Raw genomic sequence first — 24,008 nt, forward strand, 5'->3', positions numbered from 1 at the left:
TTGGCAAATGCACGCACGTGCACACACACACACACACACACACACACACACAATAAAGGCATTTCTTTCCCCCATTCAAATCCAAATAAGTTTCTTTAAAAGAAGTGTTGCTGCCAGTTAAATATAGGGATGGGTATCGTTTAGGTTTTATCCGATACCAGTACCAAACCGGTACTTTTGAAACGGTGCCGGTGCTTAAACGGTGCTTTAACCGGTGCTCTAACCGGTGCTTAAAGAATGGAGAACACACACTTTGTCCAAAAAATTCTTATGTTTAGCTGTTCTTTTGTAAAAAGATAACAATGTTAGACTTTTCTGCAGCTATAGGGCATATATGGTATCACTCTTGGCTGGAAGCAGTGCTTAATCAATGGAAAAAACACCAATTTTGTCCAAAAACCTCTCATGTTCAGCTGTTTTCCACTTTTTCTTTGGTCATTTTAGCCTTTTTGGCCAGGATGAAGGGAGTATCTGCCATCAAACAAGAAGACAGCTGCATGTAACTACGATGGTGTTTGTTAGTTCACCTTACATGCATTAATGTAATAACGTGGTGAGCCTACTCAACGTAAATTACACATGAACAACATTAAGCTACTCACGCAGAGAAGAACGGCTGCTGCTGCATCATCATCCTCATCATTTCTGCTACACTGGCAGGGCTAGGGGCCAGGACTCTCCTCTTCAGATTCTTGGGGGATGTTGCTAACTCCGCGTCCGATAACAGGCACCACACCCGCAGTAGATGTGCTCAGTGTGAGGTCTTGCAGCAAGAAATCAAATACGGTGCATTTCTCGGCTTTTAAAAAACGCTATGCGTCGCCAGGTGTTTAATCGGATTCGAGGTGTTACCTCCTTTGCACAGTATCAGCTTAAAGCACTTGTTGCAGGCTGCTGAGTTTGCATCTTTTGCTGTGAAGTACAGCCAGACTTTTGACCGCTTTGCCTTGGGCATTTTTAATCTGTAGCTCTGCTCTAAAATATGATGCAATCTAATTATAAATGCAAAACAATACAATTAAGTTTTTAGTTTGTTTCCTCCCCACAGTCATGATTTATGTTGAACACACAAGGCCTGTCACACCGAACCCCTGCAGTTATCATAGGGGGTCAGTCTAGTACTAATTCCAAAAAAGTTGGCATGATGTGTAAAATTTAAATAATTTAAAGAATGATTTTCACAGTGGAAAATGAAAAACACATTTAAACTGAGAAAATGTGGTTTTTTAAGGTCAGGGATCAGGCTGATGAAAGATTCATCAATCGTGGCTTTGCGCACAGAGATTTCTCCAGATTTTCTGATATTACACACATTATTAACATTTTTACACCGTGAACATTATTTTGAAATTCTTTCATAATTTAGTAGCTGCCGATTAACCTAGCCGCTTCTTTCTAGCAACACTTTATTTTTCAGCCTTTCCTGGAACGCCAGCATTACATTGCTTGAGATGTAATGCTGGCGTGAAACTGAAATTGAACTCATGTTTTTCACGAAACAGTAAAATTTCTTCTTCCAATATTGGTATTGTTTTCTGTGTTCTAATGTGAATAAAATGTGGATATAATATTTGCAAATGTTTTATTTACATTTTACACATTTTTTGGATTTGGTGTGCGCGCGCATCTGTAATATAAATAACGAGCCAAAAACGCGTTACGATGATTTTGTATGATAGCAGTAAGTTATATTGAATTTATGGATTTTACATGGAGTGAACCATACATCAGTAGTACTTACATAATACACATGAGTAGTTGTTTTAACCTAATGTCATTTTAACAGTTTTCCATATTTCTGCATTTTTACAGAATTTAAGCTTTTTCACCAAAATCTGGCACAAAGTGACGCAGAGCATTCCCTGTTTAATGCTCGGTGTTTCCTGGGGAAGGATCTCAAGTTTGCCCGCCTAATGAATGCCCTCCAGTGTTGACAACAAACCCACGCCCTTGTAAGCAATCAGCGGCACTGTTCCTACCCAGGGCACTGAATCAGTGCGCGAGGAGAAGGAAAACATCTCCTTGCTGCGGGTGTTTACGACAGAGGATGTTTCAGAATGACACCACTTGTACATGAACCCCACCTCTCCCCCCCGGCTCACATGTCGGGCGCTGCGTGCTGTGCTTGAGCGTCACATCACAGACTTAACGGGAATCTCGGGTGTCTGTACCGCTCCTCCAGGATTATGCCCGGGATGACTCCGTGGTGATTTCTGAGTCCTTTTTGGAAACATTCATGGGTGCACGTGAGGATTTCCCGAGTGGGGAAACGTGGGATTTTGTCCACTACCGCTGTCGTTTCCACTGCGCGGACGGCTCAGGTTTTGACCACAACTTGGGTTAAACTTTCCCGAAATACTCCGGTGTGAAGAAAGAAAGCAGGATTTACAATTAACTATTTAACCCGGTGTTCTCTTCACACTGCCGGGGATGAAGACAGATCGACGAACTATGAATTTTCTCTTATGGATATTAGTCCCAAACTTTTTCCTGTGTTGGCTTGTGGTTGACGCACAGGTAAGAAACGTTATGCTGGGCACGCGCCACAGCACGCATGTTTGTGCTGCTGAAGTCATATTTTTGAGCAATTGTTTCCCCCATTGAGCCCAAAGAAGCTCGACAGAAACATGAGAATACAAACTGTCATTATATAATGTTAGACCAGCACCATGCATCATTTCCCCTGTGTGCAGACACAGCAGACAATCTAAAGAACACCAGCCATGTATGCAAGTATAGTGCATGTGCGCATTTTTCTGTTATATATATATATATATACACACACATTCATATATATATATATATATATATATATATATATATATATATATATATATGAATGTGTGTGTGTGTGTATAGTAACTAACGACAGGAGTCAACAACGAGCAATAGATAGATAGATATAACAGTATAAGTGTATAAGTCATTTATTTTGTTATTTTGTGCTGTAGATTTTTGCGACCACACACGCACGCACGCACGCACGCACGCACACTCCACATTTCATCATAAAATCAATATCAATATCAGCACAGCAGATAGAGACTATGCATTTGTTATGAGCTTAACTTGCCAGGAGCAGTTTGTTCCACATCTGATAAGTTTTGTGTTCTAAAATAACCATCTGCTTGCTCACATCAGCTGCCTTTCAGATCACATTGTGATGGGTTTGTTAAGCCTCACTTTTTTAAGTAATGAAGCAAAACCAAACCGAATGCTTCCTTGGAACAAGAGCAGTATGTTGGAGTTTAGATTATTTGTCTTAAATTGTTGTTGTTGTTTTTTTTTTAAATAAGATGATGTATGTGAATAGAGTATTTCTCATGTAACTAGAAGCTGGGCTGAGTAAAAAATTGACACATGAATCACCAGACTTGATGTACTATTAGTCACTGATGAGTCCCAGTTGTTTATAGTGAAGCATAAGCTGCAGCATGTCGAGGGTTCCTGCATTAACAGCACCACGGACAGCGGCTTCAGCACTGGATCCTCTGTGATGATGAAGGATCTGAGTGTACATAAAAACCAGAAAATAACATTTCTGATGCCAAGGCATCATTTCATAATATGAATATCAAATAGCAATAATGGAATAATGAATAGTGCCGGCCATATGGTAGATTCAAATGTTGAAATATGAGTCATTGAAAGTTGGGATTGTTTGGTTTTTGGTTTTTGCTTCACTGACAGATGCTACTCCTCCTTTAATTTGTCAGTATTGTATTTAAAAAATGTGGTTTTTTTTTAAATACATTTTCCAGGTAAAGCTTGTTGCCTGCTAATCAGACTCAAGTCAGTTTGCAAGTGAAGTGCAATCTTCTTCCTGTACAGCTGCTTTAATTTCATCCATGTCTGCCATCAGGTTTACATGCATTTTTTCCATGAAGAGAGATATTTATCTGGCTAAGACAAAGGTGAAGATAACACCTTTCACTCTTAATCCCACAGATTAACCTTTACTTCAACTGTTTCATCAGTGGGTTCAACGTCAGATCTGTTTGTATTGTTGGATAAATTGTGGGGATTAATTCAGAGTCTGGAGTCAGATTAGGTAAAGCCCACCAAGGCTCACTGGCTGAACTCTGAGTCAGTGATGAACACGTCAGCCTGATTTGCAACATCAAATAAAGCGTGCACATATTAAAGAGCAGCTTCAGTTTACCTTAGTTTTAAAAATAACACATTGACGCGCTGGGAAGTTTTAGGGTATGAAATAAAGAAGAGAGCTTCTTTCTGCATCTAACAAAGGATCCACGAAGGAAGTTTCAGGAGTTTAAATGCACTTAATGAACTGATTCTGATGCCTGGCACTATAATTATTTATCCCAAGACTGAAAGTCAAACATCTGCTGTGTACCAGCTAACCACCCTCAGTGAGATGGCTGGGCTTAGGCTGGGTTGTTTGGCTCAGGAAGGAGTAAATCTGGAGTCCAATTAATGGAACAAGCCTTCAGGTGTGGGACACAGACACCTTCTATTTAGAAAATCTGTCTATGAATGGGAGCTGATTTAGTACTGTGGCTACCTTTGACAAAGCCGGGGCCCAGTTATGATGATTCAACTGTAACACAGGACATATTATTCTCCAAGGTGAAAAAAGAAGGGTTGGGTAAGGGCTTTAAGTATCAGGAGAGCTGCTTGTACAAGAAATAGAATAGATGTAGAGATACTGTGAAATGACGTCAAAAATCCCCACCTGAGCTCTGTTGAAGCAGTTATGGTCCAAAATGGCTCTAAAAGGTTTTAAAGGTATAAGCTGCTACAACAGGAAGTGCGTTTTTGAGGTTATCGCTGCTAGAAGAGTTTCAACCAGTTATTCATTCATACTGGGATTATCTACACCTATGACTCAAGCTTTATTTGTAGCGCTGTTTATATCCGGCAGAGCAGGCAATTAATTTTCCCCAAGGTGCTGCATTAGAAACTGCGACAGCCGTGGAGGGCCGCACCCAGAAGGGAAAGCTAAACACCCACCCTGACCGTAGAGTCTGATGACATAAGATACGGATATCTGCTGATGTTAAAAACAATTTTTCCCTTTCTAACAGATCTAACACACATTTCCTTATCATTTTGTGGTTCAAAATAGGTGTGCCCTCTGGTGGACAGCATGTGCAACAGCAAAACAGCTAACAGCTAATAATTTTACGATATGCCGAGTGTTGCAATAAAAAATTATATATACATATATATATATATATATATATATATATATATATATATATATATATATATATATACACAGTGACTTATCACCAAATTATGAACTCAAAGTTAAACTTTTTCAGTATCTGTTTTATCCAGTAAAATCTGTAAGTTTTGTCTCTTCAGTTATTTTTTTTGCTGCAAAATGAAGAAATGTGGTGAAAATGCCACAAATGCTGCTGTAAGATGGAGTCTGTCTGCATCTGAATGGGGTCAAGTTAGCAATTAAATGCAATATTTTTCTGAAAATACAGCAGTTAACTGAGATAAATCATTGTAAATCACATGTTTCTGTCTACAGCAACCTTCCTGTTTTACTGGCAGCCAGTTGCGTTGAATCCCCTCCAGTTGTGCTCATTGAGAAAGACTCAGACTGAATCTTTCTGGATTTATAAATTAGATAGCAATTATTTGCAAACCTTCACCAACCTCTCTTAGAGGGACTGCATTCAGTCCAAACCTGCAGAATGTTTTTTAATTCAACCTTTATTTATATAAATTTACCTTGATAAAAGTAATCCCATTATGACTTAATGTGTTATTTATAAGAGAGATCTGCTTCAGTTGCCTCCTATCAGGCAACATGAGCTCTCTTGTTCATGGTATTCATGGTTCAAGTATTTCAGTTTTTTTAATTAAATTTGAATATTTCCTGTTCCTGTATCGATACAATATTGGCGCACAAAATATTGCAATACTATGCTGTATTGACCTCCCCATGTAGCTGCTTGTGATTTCTTCCTTTTCCAGCCTTTAAGTAAAAGTAACTGTTGCTGGATATAGTTCGACATGATTGGCTCAGTTTTAGTTACACCAGTAGACAAATATAAATGCAAATGATCAATTACATGATCAATTATGTTGGCTCCAGACGCTCCAGATGCTCCAGATGCTTTAGATGACCAGTTACAGCAAAGAACTCCAGAGGTTTTTGATTTGATTTACAATAATGGTCTGGGAACAATGGCTGCAAAGTCAAGACTGTTGTTTAGGTTTTAAATATTCTAGCTTATAATTTTTAACCTGCCCCAATTTGTACTTAATGTACAAGTTGTTAAAATTTAGTAAGCAAACATGGTGGGAATCCTTCTTAAGCTTCTACCAAATGCTTTGTGTTAGCTCAACATTATAACGCTGCTGAGAGTCGATCGGTTGGCTCCTCCAGTATCTTTAATTTATACGTGCATAAATTAAGAGTAAGTCCAAGTTTCCTACCACACTCCAGATGGAGCTTTAACATATTTCTGAAAGTATGTTAACTATAATTAACTCTACTGGGAAATGTTAAGGCTTCAAATCTGAAACACAGACATCTTAAACATGATCTGCAAAGAATATTAACCGTGTTTGATTCTTCTGCTTAATGGTCTGTTGGATATATGATCGTACATGGGTCTGTAAGCTTGGCATGGTACAATAACCACACTGTTATTTTCCTGGAGAGGCTGTGAGATGGCTTAAAGCTGTAATGACGTCTTTTTTCAGATTTTCAGTGAATGTCAGGGTTGGGTTTGGAAAACTGGAATAATCACATAAAAGGATGTTAAAAGTTTGAGGAGTACATCTGAGAGGTCTTAGATTTCTGTAAGAAGTGAAGCAAATTATGAGAGTAGAAATGTACGGAGCCTGCAGGGAACATGGGAGAAAAAAAAATTAAGACGGAGTTTTGCGAGATCTCGCAAAAGTTTTGCGAGATCTCGCAAAACTAACTCGGGATCTCGCAAAACTAACTCGGGATCTCGCAAAACTAACTCGGGATCTCGCAAAAGTTTTGCGAGATCTCGCAAAAGTTTTAGCCGCATTCTTCGGCCTTCGACCTCCCGTTAGCTTCGAGCTAACGGGAGGTCGAGACCTACTACAGCCGGGAGGAACACCGCTTTCCCGGCACATCGTGCCTCGACCTCCCGGTTGGCTTCGAGCCGGCATCCGAAGAATGCGGCTAAAACTTTTGCGAGATCCCGAGTTAGTTTTGCGAGATCTCGCAAAAGTCCGTCTTAATTTTTTTTTCTCCCATGTCCCCTGCGGGGCTCCGTAGAAATGAGACATTAACTGGAAGTGAAATATATGGAAATCAATGTGAAAAGAAGAAACAAACAAAAAAAGATTGAAAATCACTGAGAGAATGACTGGAACCCACCGATTCTGGACCCTTTCTTACGTTTTGAGGAATAAAGCAAGCATACTGTTAATATAAAAGTAAATAAAGGCAAAAATCGATTTTTCTTTTTGCTCAGACTCGTATAAGAAGTCAATCAAAACTGATGTCGGGGTTTTAAAAGAAGCTTTTAGGAAATATATGTGAATGATATGCCTGTTTTAGTCATGTCAGAAGCATCACTTCAGAGATAGTTCTCTCTCTCTTTGGTCACTTCTTCACTTTGGTCCAAACTATAATAAAACAGCCTCGACTGGATCAACTTCCAGACATGCACCCTGTTATGCAAATCTGATAGCAGTTTGACATGTGAGTGTGATGTCTGAATAACAATCCTGGTCACGTTTGGGGAAGAATCGTGACAGCAATCTTACCAGGTCACATGTATATTTTCTGTATCAGCCTCAAAATGGAAAGTGTGTTGGATTTGCATAAAGAAAAAGGCTGTGGCAGAAAAGAAAAAGGAATGCAAATGTTTTACATTAAAAAACACTAATACATTTGTTATCTCAGTCATTTCACTTCTACAGAAAGAAATCATTTAAATAAATTAGGAAAAGCAGTGTTGAGAAAGGGCGATTTAAGTTTTGGGGCGAATCATCTTTTCATAAGTCATAAGTGTAATAATCTCACCAGCACATTCTTTATATATTTTTCATTTTCATTCATGCCAAGTGTTAAATGTATAAATATGCAAGGCCTTAACTTTTGGCAACGTGTGAGTAGCTGAAGAGTGAATCTATATTATTGCTCGTCTCCAAGAATTTATGCACCACAAAAAATCTGCTTTAAATTCTGCATTGATTGATGAAAGTGAGGCAAAAATTTAATCGAGGACTCTCCATGAGAAGAGGAGATGTCACCCAAAAGTCTCCCCACACTAGCTTTGCAAGGTTGGATCTCATCTCATTGATCTTATTGCAGCTTTTGATACATTCTCCCACCACACCGTCCGCTATAGATTAGTCTCTAATGGCATAAACAGTATAACATTAAGAGCTGGATGGCCTGAAAGCCATAATCTGAGATCCTTCCCAGACGCCTTAATGCCCACTCACATCCTGGGCCATTTGACATCAGCAAATCACATGATAGGGTGGGGCTAGGCTTCACAATGGCTGATTGTGACCCACACCCGTTTTCACACATTGGCTCGTGGGATTAGGCAGAGGACCAATAGGGGGTCCATGACCCTCTTGGGAGACACTCCCATAGGGTTTAAAATCTGGGGCTCTTAGAACTAAAGAAGCTTCTTGGATGAGAGGTGAAACATCTTCAAGGAAACTTAAAGTAGTCCAGACTCTTTTCTTTTCAAGCTCTATAGATTAATCTGCCCATTATTTTATGCAGGATTCCCAAGTTAGAACATGTGGCCCATTATGCTAGAGCTTCACTTGGTAAATGTAACTGTAACAGCCGCCTTCTTTCTTGACCGAAGATTCGCAGATGTGGTTAAAATATTGGTGACGCAATGCAGATGACGGGAAAGCCAAAAGGTTTATCGCCAAAGCAGATAAGTAGAAATCTACTATAGCAGAATACTTATAATTTCTTAAAATTAACATAATTGTTTATAATTAAATATTGAAGTTAAATGGTTACAGCTGGCCAAATAACAATAACTGCAGTTCTTGCATGTTAAACTGTTTGTTGCCTTTGACTGGATCTCCAGTCAAGCAAAACCATATAAACCAGGGGGAAACATGAGACTGAGAATATTGGATATTCTCAGTCTCATAGTATTAGTAGTATTCCTACTCCTATTAGTATTCCTGTAGTTGATCTGTAATGAAAAAAGTCTGCAACTACACTCAGTATATAAGTACAGGGTGGGCCATTTATATGGATACACCGTAATAACATGGGAATGGTTGGTGATATTAAAGTCCTGTTTGTGGCACATTAGTATATGTGAGGGGGCAAACTCCTCAAGATGGGTGGTGACCATGGTGGCCCTTTAGAAGTCGGCCATCTTGGATACAACTTGTGTTTTTTCAATAGGAAGAGGGCCATGTGACACATCAAACCTATTGGTAATGTCACAAGAAAAACAATGGTGTGCTTGGTTTCAACGTAACTTTATTCTTTCATGAGTTATTTACAAGTTTCTGACCACTTATAAAATGTGTTCAATGTGCTGCCCATTGTGTTGGATTGTCAATGCAACCCTCTTCTCCCACTCTTCACACACTGATAGCAACACCGCAGGAGAAATGCCAGCACAGGCATCCAGTATCCATAGTTTCAGGTGCTGCACATCTCGTATCTTCACACCATAGATAATTGCCTTCAGATGACCCAAAGATAAAAGTCTAAGGGGGTCAGATCGGGAGACCTTGGGGGCCATTCAACTGGCCCACGACGACCAATCCACTTTCCAGGAAACTGTTCATCTAGGAATGCTCGGACCTGGCACCCATAATGTGGTGGTGCACCATCTTGCTGGAAAAACTCAGGGAACGTGCCAGCTTCAGTGCATAAAGAGGGAAACACATCATCATGTAGCAATTTCAAATATCCAGTGGCCTTGAGGTTTCCATTGATGAAGAATAGACCCACTATCGTTGTACCCCATATACCACACCAAACCATCACTTTTGTTGGTCCAACAGTCTTGGAGGGATCCATCCAATGTGGGTTAGTGTCAGACCAATAGCGGTGGTTTTGTTTGTTAACTTCACCATTCACATAAAAGTTTGCCTCATCACTGAACAAAATCTTCTGCGTGAACTGAGGGTCCTGTTCCAATTTTTGTTTTGCCCATTCTGCAAATTCTGTACGCCGATCTGGGTCATCCTCGCTGAGATGCTGCAGTAGCTGGAGTTTGTAAGGGTGCCATTTGTGAGTAGCTAATATCCGCCGAAGGGATGTTCGACTAATGCCACTCTCCAGTGACATGCGCGAGTGCTACGCTGTGGGCTCTTGCTGAATGAAGCTAGGACAGCCACTGATGTTTCTTCATTAGTGACAGTTTTCTTGCGTCCACATTTTGGCAAATCCAACACTGAGCCAGTTTCACGAAACTTAGCAAGCAGTTTGCTGACTGTAGCATGGAGATGGGTGGTCTCGTAGGGTGTCTTGCATTGAAATCTGCTGCAATGACCCGGTTACTGCGTTCACCAGATATCAACACAATTTCGATCAGCTCCTCACGTGTTAACCTCTTCGACATGTCAATGGCTGTGAACAAAGATAAACTTGTAAATAAGTCATGGAAGAATAAAGTTACGTTGAAACCAAGCACACCATTGTTTTTCTTGTGACATTACCAATAAGTTTGATGTGTCACATGGCCCTCTTCCTATTGAAAAAACACAAGTTGTATCCAAGATGGCCGACTTCTAAATGGCCACCATGGTCACCACCCATCTTGAGGAGTTTGTCCCCTCACATATACTAATGTGCCACAAACAGGACTTTAATATCACCAACCATTCCCATGTTATTACGGTGTATCCATATAAATGGCCCACCCTGTATAATACCGATAAAGAAGTCGCTTTACATGCATCAAAGAGTTTCTAATTTTAAAATTCACATAATTTTTTATATATGCTCAAATCAAGATTAAAATCAAAGACCTGGGGCAGAGCAGGTCTGGTCCAGAGCACGCAGGAAGATGTTCCCAGTGTTGTTGAAATTTCAGGAAATGGTGACTTACAGTCATGTATGCACAGGGTCAAAGATCTGATCGTGTTTGCTGTGCTCCACAGATGGGGTTTGATGGGCCGCTCTCTGCACAGGAGCAGATGTACATCCTGTATGAAATCAAAATGCAGTGCTACCAGAATCTCTCCAACACTGAACCAGGAACCACAGGTACAAACCATACACGCAGATACACACAGTCGCTGCAAAACAACACACAACTCTGCACATTTGAGCTTAGCTGAAACATCAACACTTTAAATTGTATGATGAGGGAAAAATTAGGACGATTCCAAAAATAATGGAATCAATACTTTTGATTAAACATCTTTTTCCAACTGTCAGTAAACAGGGAAAATTAAAACAAAAGGAAATCAATATTTGATGTGACCACAAACTCTTCTGCACTCCTTATCTCAATTAAGGATGCTCAGTGCTCAGAGAGCAGAAAGGAGGGAGTCGTATTTGTATATGGAGCTTCCACTTTTGCAAGCAAAAAATTGACGAGTATCTAAAAGTGATTCTTACAACCTAAACCCAGGATTTAAAGCACACCCTCTGGCTTCTGTAAGCCAGTTGGGTAACAGGGGATGTGCTCAAACAGTCAATAACATAACATTTGTGCTACATATGTGATAATCTGTTGTAAGATGTATTTGCATTTAATTAAACTTTGCAGAGCTGATAAGAAATAAAATCAATAAAATCAAAAGGATGTTTCAAGGACATTTGAACTAAAGACAGTTTTGTTTTTTATTTTTCCTTTACAGTATATTATATATAAACCAATTATTTATATAATCTTTTGTTTTAAAACTTGAAACTCTCGTCTATTCAGCTTTCATAACCAGTTATTATGCAAGTATTTAACAGAACAATAGAGGCTAATATTTCTGTGCTCTTTAATGAGTAATTTCAATTAAAAGACCACATGTTTGGAATAAATTTGAAATCAGGGCTGCAGCAGCAAATGAGCCAGCATGCTCCATCAGAAGTGGGCGCAGCTTACCCCACAGCCTTCAGCACCAGACCTGGGCAGAGTGCAGGGTGTACATTTCTCTCTCTGGATGCTTTTGTGCTTTTTTATCTCTTTATTTTCCAGCTGGCAGGTGCATAATCAGTGATGGACAGTTGGTCTTGTCTTCCAGAATACATAAAATATTAAACAGCTGATTTTAAATAGTTTCTTGAAAGAACTCTTTTCTTTTTGTTAATGTCACCAGCGGCAGCTGTGAGTGTGCCCTGAGTCTGTCCTATAGGTCCTGTGGGCTGACATTGATTTATTGTCCCAGATATTTAGCACTGGGCTCAGACTATTTCTGTTCCACAGAGTTTTTAGTGAAACAGAAGAGTATGACTGTGTCTTTTAATATTGCACATTACAAGACATCCACAGGAAGTAAAGCTGCTGTGTAGGGAGCCTTTTTCAGTATTTCAGGCTCGTCTTCACCCTTTTGATCCAGAATGAAAATCAGAGGGCACAACAGTCTCAGATTGTGTTGAGGTGCACGCACACAGAGCTCTTCAACATCCCAAATCAACTTTCACATAGTTTTGCTTTTATAGCTCACATCACCCGTATTATGTGACATCTTGAGATATGAGTGAAAATATAGTTTTCAGTGCAGATGAGGCAGATCTGAAAGGTGTTAGATTAATGCCTGACTCCTGTAATGTTATTTCAGCCAGTGTGATTTAGGCTCTAACAGAAGCATCAGCAGACTTTCTGATGTCCTGGTTGATTCCCACATCTGGCTTTGTGTCAAATTCTTCCCTTTGGCTTTAATTGATGTCGTTTATAATATGCACCATTATCCCCATATCTAAATGATTTACTCTCACTCCTCCCTGTGATGTCAGGAGCTATCATTAAACCTTTTGCCTTCTAACACATTCAGAAACTGTTGTTCCATCTATTTCCTTTCAGATCTAAATAGCAATTAAACGTGTAAGTGGCCTTTAATGAAGGATGGTCAGTGAATCTGTTTTTTTGGCTACTCGCTAAATAAACAAGTCACAGATTTTGTTTCCTGTTGAAAAGGTGTTTGGAAAAACTTAGTGTTCACATTTTGCCTGCTGAGGCAGTAATTAGATGTCATTAAAAAAGAAAGCAAGAGTGAATAGTTTGAGTTGAATCCAGGCTCAGTCACTGTAATTGAAATTATACAGCGATATGACCAAAATCTCATATCCCGATATTAATTATCTACCGTCTGATAACGATATAAATCACAAAAATGTAACATTTTCTGTAAATTCTGTGAATCTCGGGCAGCTCGACTTGCGTTAAGTGTTTCCAGCTGGGCGTCATGTACCTTGAGTCAAGTGTTTTTTTTAGACAAGTTGTAACAGCCGCCGTTTTCTTTGTGAGTATTTATTACACGGCGTGCTGCGGGCAAAAGCCTGTTCTAACGTTTGAGTCTAAGGTTTATTTTTTAGCACCCGACGGCTCTTTTTTTCTTCTCATCCATAAACACTCTGCATCTTTCGCGTCATTCAGTTTATTTTGAAAAGTCTCAACAGGATCTTGAGCTTTATTGTGAAAGGTTTATGTGGAACAAGCGGACACGCGGTGGTTTTACCGTCGTTGTTGCTAACGACAACGCATAAAAACAGGCGCTTGTCCGTCTGTAGTGTGGTTATATTCAATATAAGAGAAAGAGAGAACTTTAAGAAATTAATACAGTTTATTTTGCGACACCACAAAACAAACGATTGCGTAAAATGAAACGATAGATGTTTTTATATCGTCATCGTTATATCGAACAGCCCTATTATACAGCTCAAAAATATTACAGGAACACTTAAATCACACATCAGGTGATGACGACTGAAAACCTCGACTCGTGTCTGTAATTTGATTAGAACAAAATGACACAACAGCAGTCAGTGGAAGCTGAAATCATCAACCCTTTGAGGTGTGGATTAAAAAACATCACACCAACGTTAAAAGTTTAGATGATCAAGTGTTCATTTAATGGTTTTTCATCAGAGATTCTCGTCTATATTAAGATGATTTCTTGGCTGCACATTCCAATGTGGCTCTGTTGGATTGATTTACTACAGTGAACTCTTTTGACTTATTAATTAAGCACCTTTCACAGACAAAGAGAAAACAAAACAAATAAAATGATAAAACAGATGCACGAACACCACAAAACAAGGTTAGACACATAATTACCCGAATTTCTGTTTGGATAGGAAGGTCTTTATCTGCTTTTAAAGCCTTCTCTGAATTCATAATAAAAAGCTTAGGGCAATGAGGAAACTCATTCTGGAGTGTCCAAGTTGTCACCACCGCAAAGGCCCGATTCTTTGTGGTGTCGGGCCTTTAAAACTGCTGTTTTAACCTCCTAGGACCTGGCATCCACATATGTGGACATCACATTTTAGGTTGTCTAGACCAAAATACTCAATTTTGCTCTACAATGGCCTGATATCCACATATGAGGACATTATAGTGCCACTGTTCTATTGAAATTTAAAACGAATGTCCTCATATGTGGATCTCATTTTTCTCAAACAAAAATCAGGTAAAAACATTCATCAGGTCCCAATCAGCCCAAATAACAAAGAGAAATTAAAAGTGCACACCATGAAAGAATTCGGGTCTTAGAAGATTAAAGGCACAGCAGTAATCTCTGCTCTGAAAACTAAAAAGGACCGGTGGGAAGAGGAGATCAATAATAAAAGCTCTGAGATCTACTGGGGAGAGCAAATTTTCATGTTTCATAAACCAGTTTGAGATGATTTCATCTTTGTGACACGGAGCGTTACCCAGCCATCAGGTGATGGAAACGCTGTGGATGTAAATGGACGGACCTGCTCAGCAACAACGCTCAGGTAGGCTGTGGGATTCAAACAGTGGGTCCAAATAAACATTCGCCACATCGTTTCACCACCAGCCTGAGCCGGTGACCTGGGATGGAGCCACACTTGTTTGTTTTTAAATTAAATTCTGAATCTGAATATCGCAGCAGAAATCGAGACAGTTTTCCAATCTTTTATTGTCTTGTTGTGGCGACGCCAAATTACAACCCGTTTCCTGTTCTTAGCTGTCAGGAGCGGCCCCGGTGTGGTTTTCTGCTTCAAGGTTCGGTGTATTATATTCAGAGAGGCTTTTCTGCATACCTCAGGTGTGAATAGGGGCTATTTGAGTTCCTGTTGCCTTCCTGTCAGCTTGAATCAGTCTGGCCATTCTCCTGACATCTGCGAGACATTTGTGCAAAGGAACTGCCGCTCACTGGATGACAGACCTTTGTTGATCTGCTGGCATTTTCTGAGAAAAGCATCTCAAGGATTTACACAGTTTCTGAAATACTCCAACCAGCCTCTCTTGAACCAACAATAATGCCACATTCAAAGTCCATATTCTTGGCATGTAAAACAAACAAGCACACATAGGAAAAACGGAGGGTATCATATCGGTGACGTGTTGACTTCTTCATCTTCTCACTGCAGATGAGGTGTGCCCTCCAGACTGGGACGGTCTGATTTGTTGGCCCCACGGCTCCCCCGGGCTCATCACCAAGGTCCCCTGCCCATCGTACATCTATGACTTCAATCACCAAGGTTAACACTTTTCTTTTCCAGCACTGAATTAGAGCTTAACATGCAAAGAAAAACTCAAACTGTTCAGCGAACATCTTATACAAGCATTTTCAGCACGACTCATTATATTCTCAGGTAGCGCGTACAATCCGAAAAAGAGCTTTGAGGATTTTGAAGGTCTTGAACAAGATGAAAGTTTGCTTTTTGAGAAATTTTGCTCTGATGTGTTCTTCACAAAAACCGAACCACAGAAAAGTGGAACATCATATTTGGTGGATAATTAGTGAAACTGTGTGGTCCTTACAGCAGGATTCTTGAATAATTTCAGCTTCATATTCAGGCCACAAAGAAAAAAAATTAAAGAATTAAAGTGGAACGAACTCTGTCCATCACATCGAGCGTCAACATTAATGTTTTAAATGCAGTCATTAATAGTTTGATTTACATCCGTTCTTTCCCTGATGTGAAAGTCACAATGAATTGAAGGTAAAAAGGTTTTTAAAGGCATTAAAAATGATTTTTTTCCCTTTTATATACGACACAGAACTAAGGTGTAGTTTTTATTATTCATTGTGATTAATAATTTCAGATCACCTGTGTAAGAATAGATGTGTTTGGGCCATTTATGCATTAGTTACTTAAACCTTTTTAAAGGTGTTTTTGTTTGAGTGGAATTATTTTTTATTTTTAAAATGGGCATTTTGTAGGACATGCTTACAGGAAGTGTGACATCAACGGTTCCTGGGTCTTTGTGGAGCACTGGAACAAAACATGGACCAATTACTCAGAGTGTTTACGCTTTCTCCAGCCCTTCAGTGACGAAGATGGGAGAGTAAGTATCGCTATAAAATATTAAAGTTGCAGCTGTATGTGTGAAATATGTTTTCCATTGTGAGTATACAGTAAAAGTCTCCAGCTACCCCTCATTTCTGTGCATTTTGCTTCCAAGCAGCCAGACTTTCTCTTAACTTAAGCCTGACGACCTTTCCCGGGTGCATACTGCACGATCACACCACTGCACCACCCTTTTCCCTATTATTAAGGAACTCAACACTGGCTTTGAATCATTCAAACAAAACAAAAAAAGGTCCTAAATCAAGAGATGAAGCAACTAGATGTGTCTAAAACAGACAAGAGACAACAAAGAACCAAATTTAAATTGTATCTTTTGGCACTTTATTACAAGCAGCCTGTTGCAAAGACACATTTCTTCCTGTTTCTTCAGCTGAAACCATGAAAAATGCCAAAGATAACACAGTTTGACAGGCATGAAATAGTATTTTTACAACACGCTGCTATAAGCTGAAAACTTGGCATTGTTGCCTCTTAAAAATTTTAGGACACTAGACAAGTGGAGAACAAAAGAAGAAGTGACAGGCCTAAAAACGATCCACTGCAGATGAACAGTGTCTGAGAGCCACACAGACCCGACGCAGGAGCTGAGAGATGCACCTGAACCTTCAGCTGATCCACCCGCTGTTCACCGAAGCCTCATCAGAAATGGAAGGGTGGCTGTCAAGAAGTCATTTTTAAAGAAGGGAATCGGGAGAAACGGCTGATGTATGCTTTAGACAAGAGACAACTGGGCTGGAAGTCAGTGGCAGGGTGGAGTGATGAATCTAAATTTGAAAATATTTGGTTCAGATCTTCATCGGTTTGTCTGGGGAGGTACACTGAGTATCTACACTTGCCTGTAACACTCTGTGATGGGTTGGAGCTGGATTTCAGCCAGTGTTGCTGGAGAGCTTGTTAAAACTGAAATTATGAACGTAGAAAAGTACCATTAGATTTAGATCTACAGTGTAATCCTATCTGGAAAGCATCTGATTTCAGCATTCAGGCTGTGCTGAAGAAAAAAGCAGCCATACAATTTCTTTGACTTTTAAGCTCTTTCAAAATGTACAAACTGTGCTTTCACCTCACATACTGTTTCCATGTTTCAATAAATTGCTGCCATATCTTCCATTTTCCTATCTGAATGTAAATAAACGAGGGGTGAATCAAGCCTCGTGCAGTGTTGCACACGGGTCAATAAACATACATAGAGCAGACCTCTGTGAATAAGCCTGGATGTTCTCTGAAACATCTGCTGCCCCGTCTGCTCCATCTTACCCAAACATCTGTTTTGTGGTGCAGAGCTTCATATTCTTACCTCGAGTGTCTAACAACCAAACAGCTCCTCCTCTGAAGCTCACGTTCTCACCCTTTTTTCCTTTTTACTTGTTATCCTTTAACACAGCTTTCAGACTCTCATCACAGGCTGCATATTTATGAGTTGTTAGCTGTTCATTATTTGTTCCTTCTCAGGTTGTAGAAGAAAATGATTAAAGGAAATCTTAAATACTGCTAACTTTTGTACAGCAGGATTATGACAGTCTTATTTTCTACTCAGTAATCAGCTCCAAAAAGCATTTCTTACATCCTCTACGGTACCGTCCGCCCAGATATGTCCCCCCAATAAAATACAAAGCAGACATTTGATAAAGAAACCAAACAAAGTGTTCTCAGAAGCTGGTGACTAATCATATAGCAGAATTGATATTTTAGCCATTTGAAGGAAGAAAAGGATACAAAATCTCAATAATTGGAGAAATTTTCATCTCTCCATCCGTCTGTTTACAGCCATTTAAATTCTCATATTTCATCTAAAAGTTACTTTCAGTTACTTTTCCCCTTTCCTTGTTTTGCCTGCTACACATATAAGATGTTATTCAATTCAGTTTTATTTATACAGCGCGAAATCACAGCGACAGTCGCCTCAAGGCTCTTTATATTGTAAGGCAGACCCTACAATAATACATACAGAGACAAACCCAACAGTCATATGACCTCCTATGAGCAAGCACTTTGGCGACAGTGGGAAGGAAAAACTCCCTTTTAACAGGAAGAAACCTCCGGCAGAACCAGGCTCAGGGAGGGGCGGGGCCATCTGCTGCGACCGGTTGGGGAGAGAGAAGGAAGACAGGATAAAGACATGCTGTGGAAGAGAGACAGAGATGAATAATAAATGGATTATCCAACCTGACACTACATTAGTGACATTAATATGCCTTCACGTCACCTTTTAAAGCAGCTTTTGTAAGTGTATTCACACAGCAGACAGAGAAATGGAGCATCATTAGTATTTGGACTTGGTACCATGTGTTTTCTTAGGTCTTTGTGTGCGTCTCTAACAGCTCCAGGGGGAAATGTTTGACTTTTTAGCTGCTAACTGCTGCTGTGTTCACCGGCTAATTGCCAGCTTTGGATGCCTCATGTCAGGAGCGGGTGTACTGTAGTAGGAAACAAAAAGTAGTCGACGTGCTGCTGCAGAGACTTTGCTTTACTGAGACACTCGAGTTTGAAGGAGTGACAACTTGCAGCCGAGTGATAAAAGATAACAAGCTTCCATTAAGCGTTGAATTATATAAAGTTGGGCTGTTTCCATGAAAACAATAAAAAAAATAGTAACTTTACAAATAAAAAAGTTTGTCTCTCCAACCTGCTAAACGCTCTCCACAAACTTGGGTTAGATAGAAGAATCAAATCTACAAGCCTCCGAGTCCTTCATCCAACTTTTGTGAAATCACAATTGACTTTGAGCGACTGGTACAGCTTTTTAACGATAAGCCTAACATGTGCTTAATATCTCAAATTTAGTTTGAGGCATGTTTAACAAAAAGACTTTAAAAATGATGGATCAGCTCAGCCTTAATTTCCCTCCATCATCATTTTTCTTTACAAAGAATTAAAATCTTGTCAAGAAAATTAATAATTCTCTTATAAAATAAGCATTTTAATTTCACTCCACACAGCTTTTCATATTCAACCTATTCATCAAAGCAACCACACTACCCTGGGGATGTCATCTGCTCTGAAAATAAAACATTACCAGGAAGAGAGACTTATAGCCATCTATTGTTTTTGGTATCAGCTGGATCTTCTGGCTGCTTTGAACCTAACCACTCCTCGTAGAGATTACATTATCTTAGATTTCCGGGGAATGGATTTGCTGCTAAAACTCCTGAAGTAATTTCTACTCTATCAAAGATTAGGGATGTAATGCTGACTCATTTTTCTGTTTTAATTAAACTCCATTCGTGATGGGCTTTCATGTTCTCATTGAAGCCCCGTTTTTTCCACCATACCATTGTGAGTCATGATTGTGTAAATTGTACCAGTCTTGTTCAGAAGTTGACCAAATAGGAAATGTCTCTCTTTCTTGTCACAGCAAGACTTCTTTGAGCGGTTGTACGTCATGTATACCATTGGCTATGCCGTGTCCTTCAGCTCTCTGCTAGTGGCCATCATGATCATTGGATACTTCCGGTAAGAGAGCAGTTTTTGTTTTTGCTTAAATTATAAACTGCAGTTTGTCAAATCTGAGCTTCTGCAGATAGAAAACACATCAGTGGAATGACAGAGGGAGCCGGACTCCTGCTGCACATCCTGCTTTGGATTCTGAAAATCAGCAGTGGCAGGAACTTAAAAATAACAGCAACATTTAATGCCTTACTGACTTGAACTTTACAGGTTATGAAAATTCCCCAGCAGCCGGGATATTTATATTCTTGTGATGCCTCTGTCAGCTCTCTCGTCAGCTGGAATATTTGTGTCCTGTTGAATCATGTACCGTTTCAAACCACATCTAGAGGATGCAGAGTTGAGTATACTTCAAATGGCAGAATGCTAATTAGTCTAATTTAGAGTGTGGTGTTCGGGGACGCTGCCGTCTCACACATCTGCATATGGAAATGTAAGATGTGCTCATTACAGATCTAAACTAAAACACATGCACTCTACTGGACATGTTAGAGATTAGCAGAATAAATAATGACTCATCTGTATGTCCACATGAGACAAGTAGAGATCATTTTATGTCCAGTGTTGACATTCAGCGGCAGTGCAGCAGTAGATGTAGGAAAACTGACCTTCAGGAGCCAAGATTTTCCCTTAGCAATTATTTTAGAACCACAGCCACATTTTTGAAAGTTTCGACAGTTGATGTAAACTTTTTTACTTTGTCCTGTCGTATTGGAGCGTAGATATGAGTACCCAGAACGCAGCTTTCAGAGGCAGAATGGACAGAACAAAAATGTGAGCCGTGTCTGATCAAAGGCCAAAAATAACAAATCCAAAAGAGAACAGAGTCCAAAATGCAAAGTAACTAAAGCCAAGAAGAGCAGAGAGGGAAACATGCAGGGAGGCTGCAAGAAGACAAATACTATAAATACACACAAGGAACAGGTGAGGGGGATTACACAGGCGAGCTCAATCATGATAAACACAAAGTGGAAGTAAAACTAATCAATGCCATGAAGGGAACTCAGGCTGCAAAATAAAAGAGGAAATAGAAAACTACTAAACACAGATACTGAAACATTAAGAGGCAAGGGCGAACAGAGAGGGCAAATGTATAAGCGCAGGGAAATGAGACGGACGAACGACCAAGAACGCAAGACTGAAGGAACATAATGGAAGATTCTAAGACCGCTGCCTCTCCGTGTCAAGCTGACCGTGCCGAATGAAAGGCTCTGACACGCTGTCATATTCTGTCTCCATGTAATCTTTCAGAAATACCACGTGTTGATATACGAGTTATCTTTTATTACACAGCGCTTGGACCATGGCAGAAAGATAGCTTGTCTATATAAATATTCTAGGCTTGCAGTCCCTCTTGGTCAAAATGCAGGCTACTGGCATGTTGTTTGACCTCTTTGCAAAGGTAAATGAAACTCCTGGTTGTGTGCACCTCGATTTCCTCAACAGGAACGGTGCAAGAAAAACTCAAAATAGGAACTGACACTTATTATAAACCAGGAATAAAAAACTGGACAATCATAAACCAACTAAGAACATGAAGAAATCAATCAGAAAATACCAGAAATATGAGAACATACTAAACAATTTTAATTCTAAACAAGGACACAGGGAGCCATTCTTATCTGGCTATCAGGTTAGCATACAAGTCACATCCTGTGTAGTGTCATGCAAACACATCCCTAATTACCAGATCCAAGGCTTCAAAACAAAGTCGTGCACACTTCCCCTCCAGTTTGTCATTTCCTGCATCGCCATCTGCACAGAGCTTGGATCCTGGTAAGCAGTCAATACCATGCCAACTGTTGCAAACAGCCTGGCTGGAAAGATTGAGAATTAGATTTTGGTGGGACTGAGTGTGAAAGGGGCAATCTCTCTGTTGATACGGTGTACTGTTGAAGTTGTAAATACACTGTGAACACTTTTAAAAACCTTGTGCCTTCTTCGTGAAAAAGGGATCGGACCGATGACTAGCTTTAACAAAATATGTGTCAGACTGACCAGAACCCCGGCATTTATCCATGACTGCTACAGGTTTTTACATTTGTGATCCAAATGAAGAAAAATAAACGGCCTTGTAGATAAAACACAAATACATAAGAAAGATGTCATCCAAAAGAAATTGTAAATAGTGGTTTTGTGGTTTTAAATTAATAAATTAATCTAGAAAAAGTTGCATTTCCTGCGAAAATGCAGTGTGAATGCCGTGTAGTGGAATCTGCTGAAAACACTTTGTAGAAACTGAAGTCTTTGCTGAAAACCGTTGTATTTGAAAGGGTACACTGAACAATATCAATAAAGCACACTGAGTGCAAGCAGAGAAGACGTGTGACAACAGCCACAGGTAGGATTTGAACCTGCACCACCAGGTCTCACGGCAGCTGCTCATCTCACTGAGCCAAACTAGTTCTTGTCCCAAAGACAGATATGGTGAGAGAAAAAATGTGCAGGGTCCCGAAGAAGCTGAATCATGCTGAAAAGAGGTGAAGAAGCAGAACTGTATACTCAAAACAGGTGAAAAGGCTGAAATTCTGCTGAAAGAGCAGAAGAGGCTGAAATTTGTGCTGAAAAGAGCGGAACGTGAAGTTTCTGCTGAAAATAGGTGAAGAAACTGAAGTTGTTGCTGAAAACCGCTGAACAACCTGGAATTTGTGCTGAAAAGAGGTGAAAAAGCTGAAATTTGTTCTGAAAAGTGTTAAAAAAGTGTTTACTGAAAAAATGTTGCCACAAGCGGGATTCGAACCCTCCTGCTCTGAAAAACGGCTGCTCATCTCACTGAGCTAAAACACGGCTCAGCCCGGCAAGCTAACCTGGTGATCACACTGATAATGTGGTCCCATTCATTAAAATGGGCCAAAAAATGACATAGAAAGCTTAACATTTCAAAAAGTATAAAAGTTATCAGCACCAAAAGATATAGCTGGCATTAGCAGAATGAGCAGAAGAGCTTAAAATTTGAATGGTGAAAATCGGATGAAAACTGAGGGAGTGGTTAAGCGGCAAAGAAACGGAGCAACTAGAATAAAGTAGAAGAATAGAAAATATTATATCAGTGTATATATAATTCAATTCGATTCAATTCAATTTTATTTATATAGCGCCAAATCACAACAAAAGTCGCCTCAAGGCGCTTCATAGATACAGAGAAAAACCCAACAATCATATGACCCCCTATGAGCAAGCACTTTGGCGACAGTGGGAAGGAAAAACTCCCTTTTAACAGGAAGAAACCTCCGACAGAACCAGGCTCAGGGAGGGGCGGCCATCTGCTGCGACCGGTTGGGGTGAGAGAAGGAAGACAGGATAAAAGACATGCTGTGGAAGAGAGACAGAGGTTAATAACAGATATGATTCAATGCAGAGAGGTCTATTAATACATAGTGAGTGAGAAAGGTGACTGGAAAGGAAAAACTCAATGCATCATGGGAATCCCCTGGCAGCCTACGTCTATTGCAGCATAACTAAGGGAGGATTCAGGGTCACCTGGTCCAGCCCTAACTATATGCTTTAGCAAAAAGGAAAGTTTGAAGCCTAATCTTAAAAGTAGAGATAGTGTCTGTCTCCCGAATCCAAACTGGAAGCTGGTTCCACAGAAGAGGGGCCTGAAAACTGAAGGCTCTGCCTCCCATTCTACTTTTAAATACTCTAGGAACAACAAGTAGGCCTGCAGAGCGAGAGCGAAGTGCTCTAATAGGGTGATATGGTACTACAAGGTCATTAAGATAAGATGGGGCCTGATTATTTAAGACCTTGTATGTGAGGAGCAGGATTTTGAATTCAATTCTGGACTTAACAGGAAGCCAATGAAGGGAAGCCAAAACAGGAGAAATATGCTCTCTCCTTCTAGTCCCTGTCAGGACTCTTGCTGCAGCATTTTGGATTAGCTGAAGGCTTTTCAGTGAGTTTTTTGGACATCCTGATAATAATGAATTACAGTCGTCCAGCCTGGAAGTAATAAATGCATGAACTAGTTTTTCAGCGTCACTCTGAGACAGGATATTTCTAATTTTAGAGATGTTGCGCAAATGGAAGAAAGCAGTCTTACATATTTGTTTAATATGTGCGTTGAAGGACATGTCCTGGTCAAAAATGACTCCAAGGTTCCTCACAGCGTTACTGGAGGCCAAGGTAATGCCATCCAGAGTATGAA

At 39.9% G+C, this 24,008-nt stretch overlaps 1 protein-coding gene across 1 annotated transcript in view; it reads left to right on the forward strand.

The window, feature by feature from the left end:
* Positions 1 to 1,961: 1,961 nt before the first annotated feature.
* Positions 1,962 to 24,008, forward strand: part of pth2ra (parathyroid hormone 2 receptor a) — a 74,207-nt gene continuing 52,160 nt past the window's right edge. Inside the window, exons 1-5 of the mRNA XM_084907852.1 lie at positions 1,962 to 2,517; positions 11,074 to 11,179; positions 15,470 to 15,580; positions 16,267 to 16,391; positions 19,770 to 19,867. Coding sequence (XP_084763978.1) covers positions 2,431 to 2,517; positions 11,074 to 11,179; positions 15,470 to 15,580; positions 16,267 to 16,391; positions 19,770 to 19,867 — 527 coding nt within the window. The 5' untranslated portion in view covers positions 1,962 to 2,430. The remainder of the gene's footprint in view (positions 2,518 to 11,073; positions 11,180 to 15,469; positions 15,581 to 16,266; positions 16,392 to 19,769; positions 19,868 to 24,008) is intronic.

The sequence above is a fragment of the Perissodus microlepis genome, chromosome 16 (genome assembly GCF_051167445.1).
Source record: "Perissodus microlepis isolate ML-2025 ecotype Zambia chromosome 16, ASM5116744v1, whole genome shotgun sequence".
Taxonomy (NCBI): domain Eukaryota; kingdom Metazoa; phylum Chordata; class Actinopteri; order Cichliformes; family Cichlidae; genus Perissodus; species Perissodus microlepis.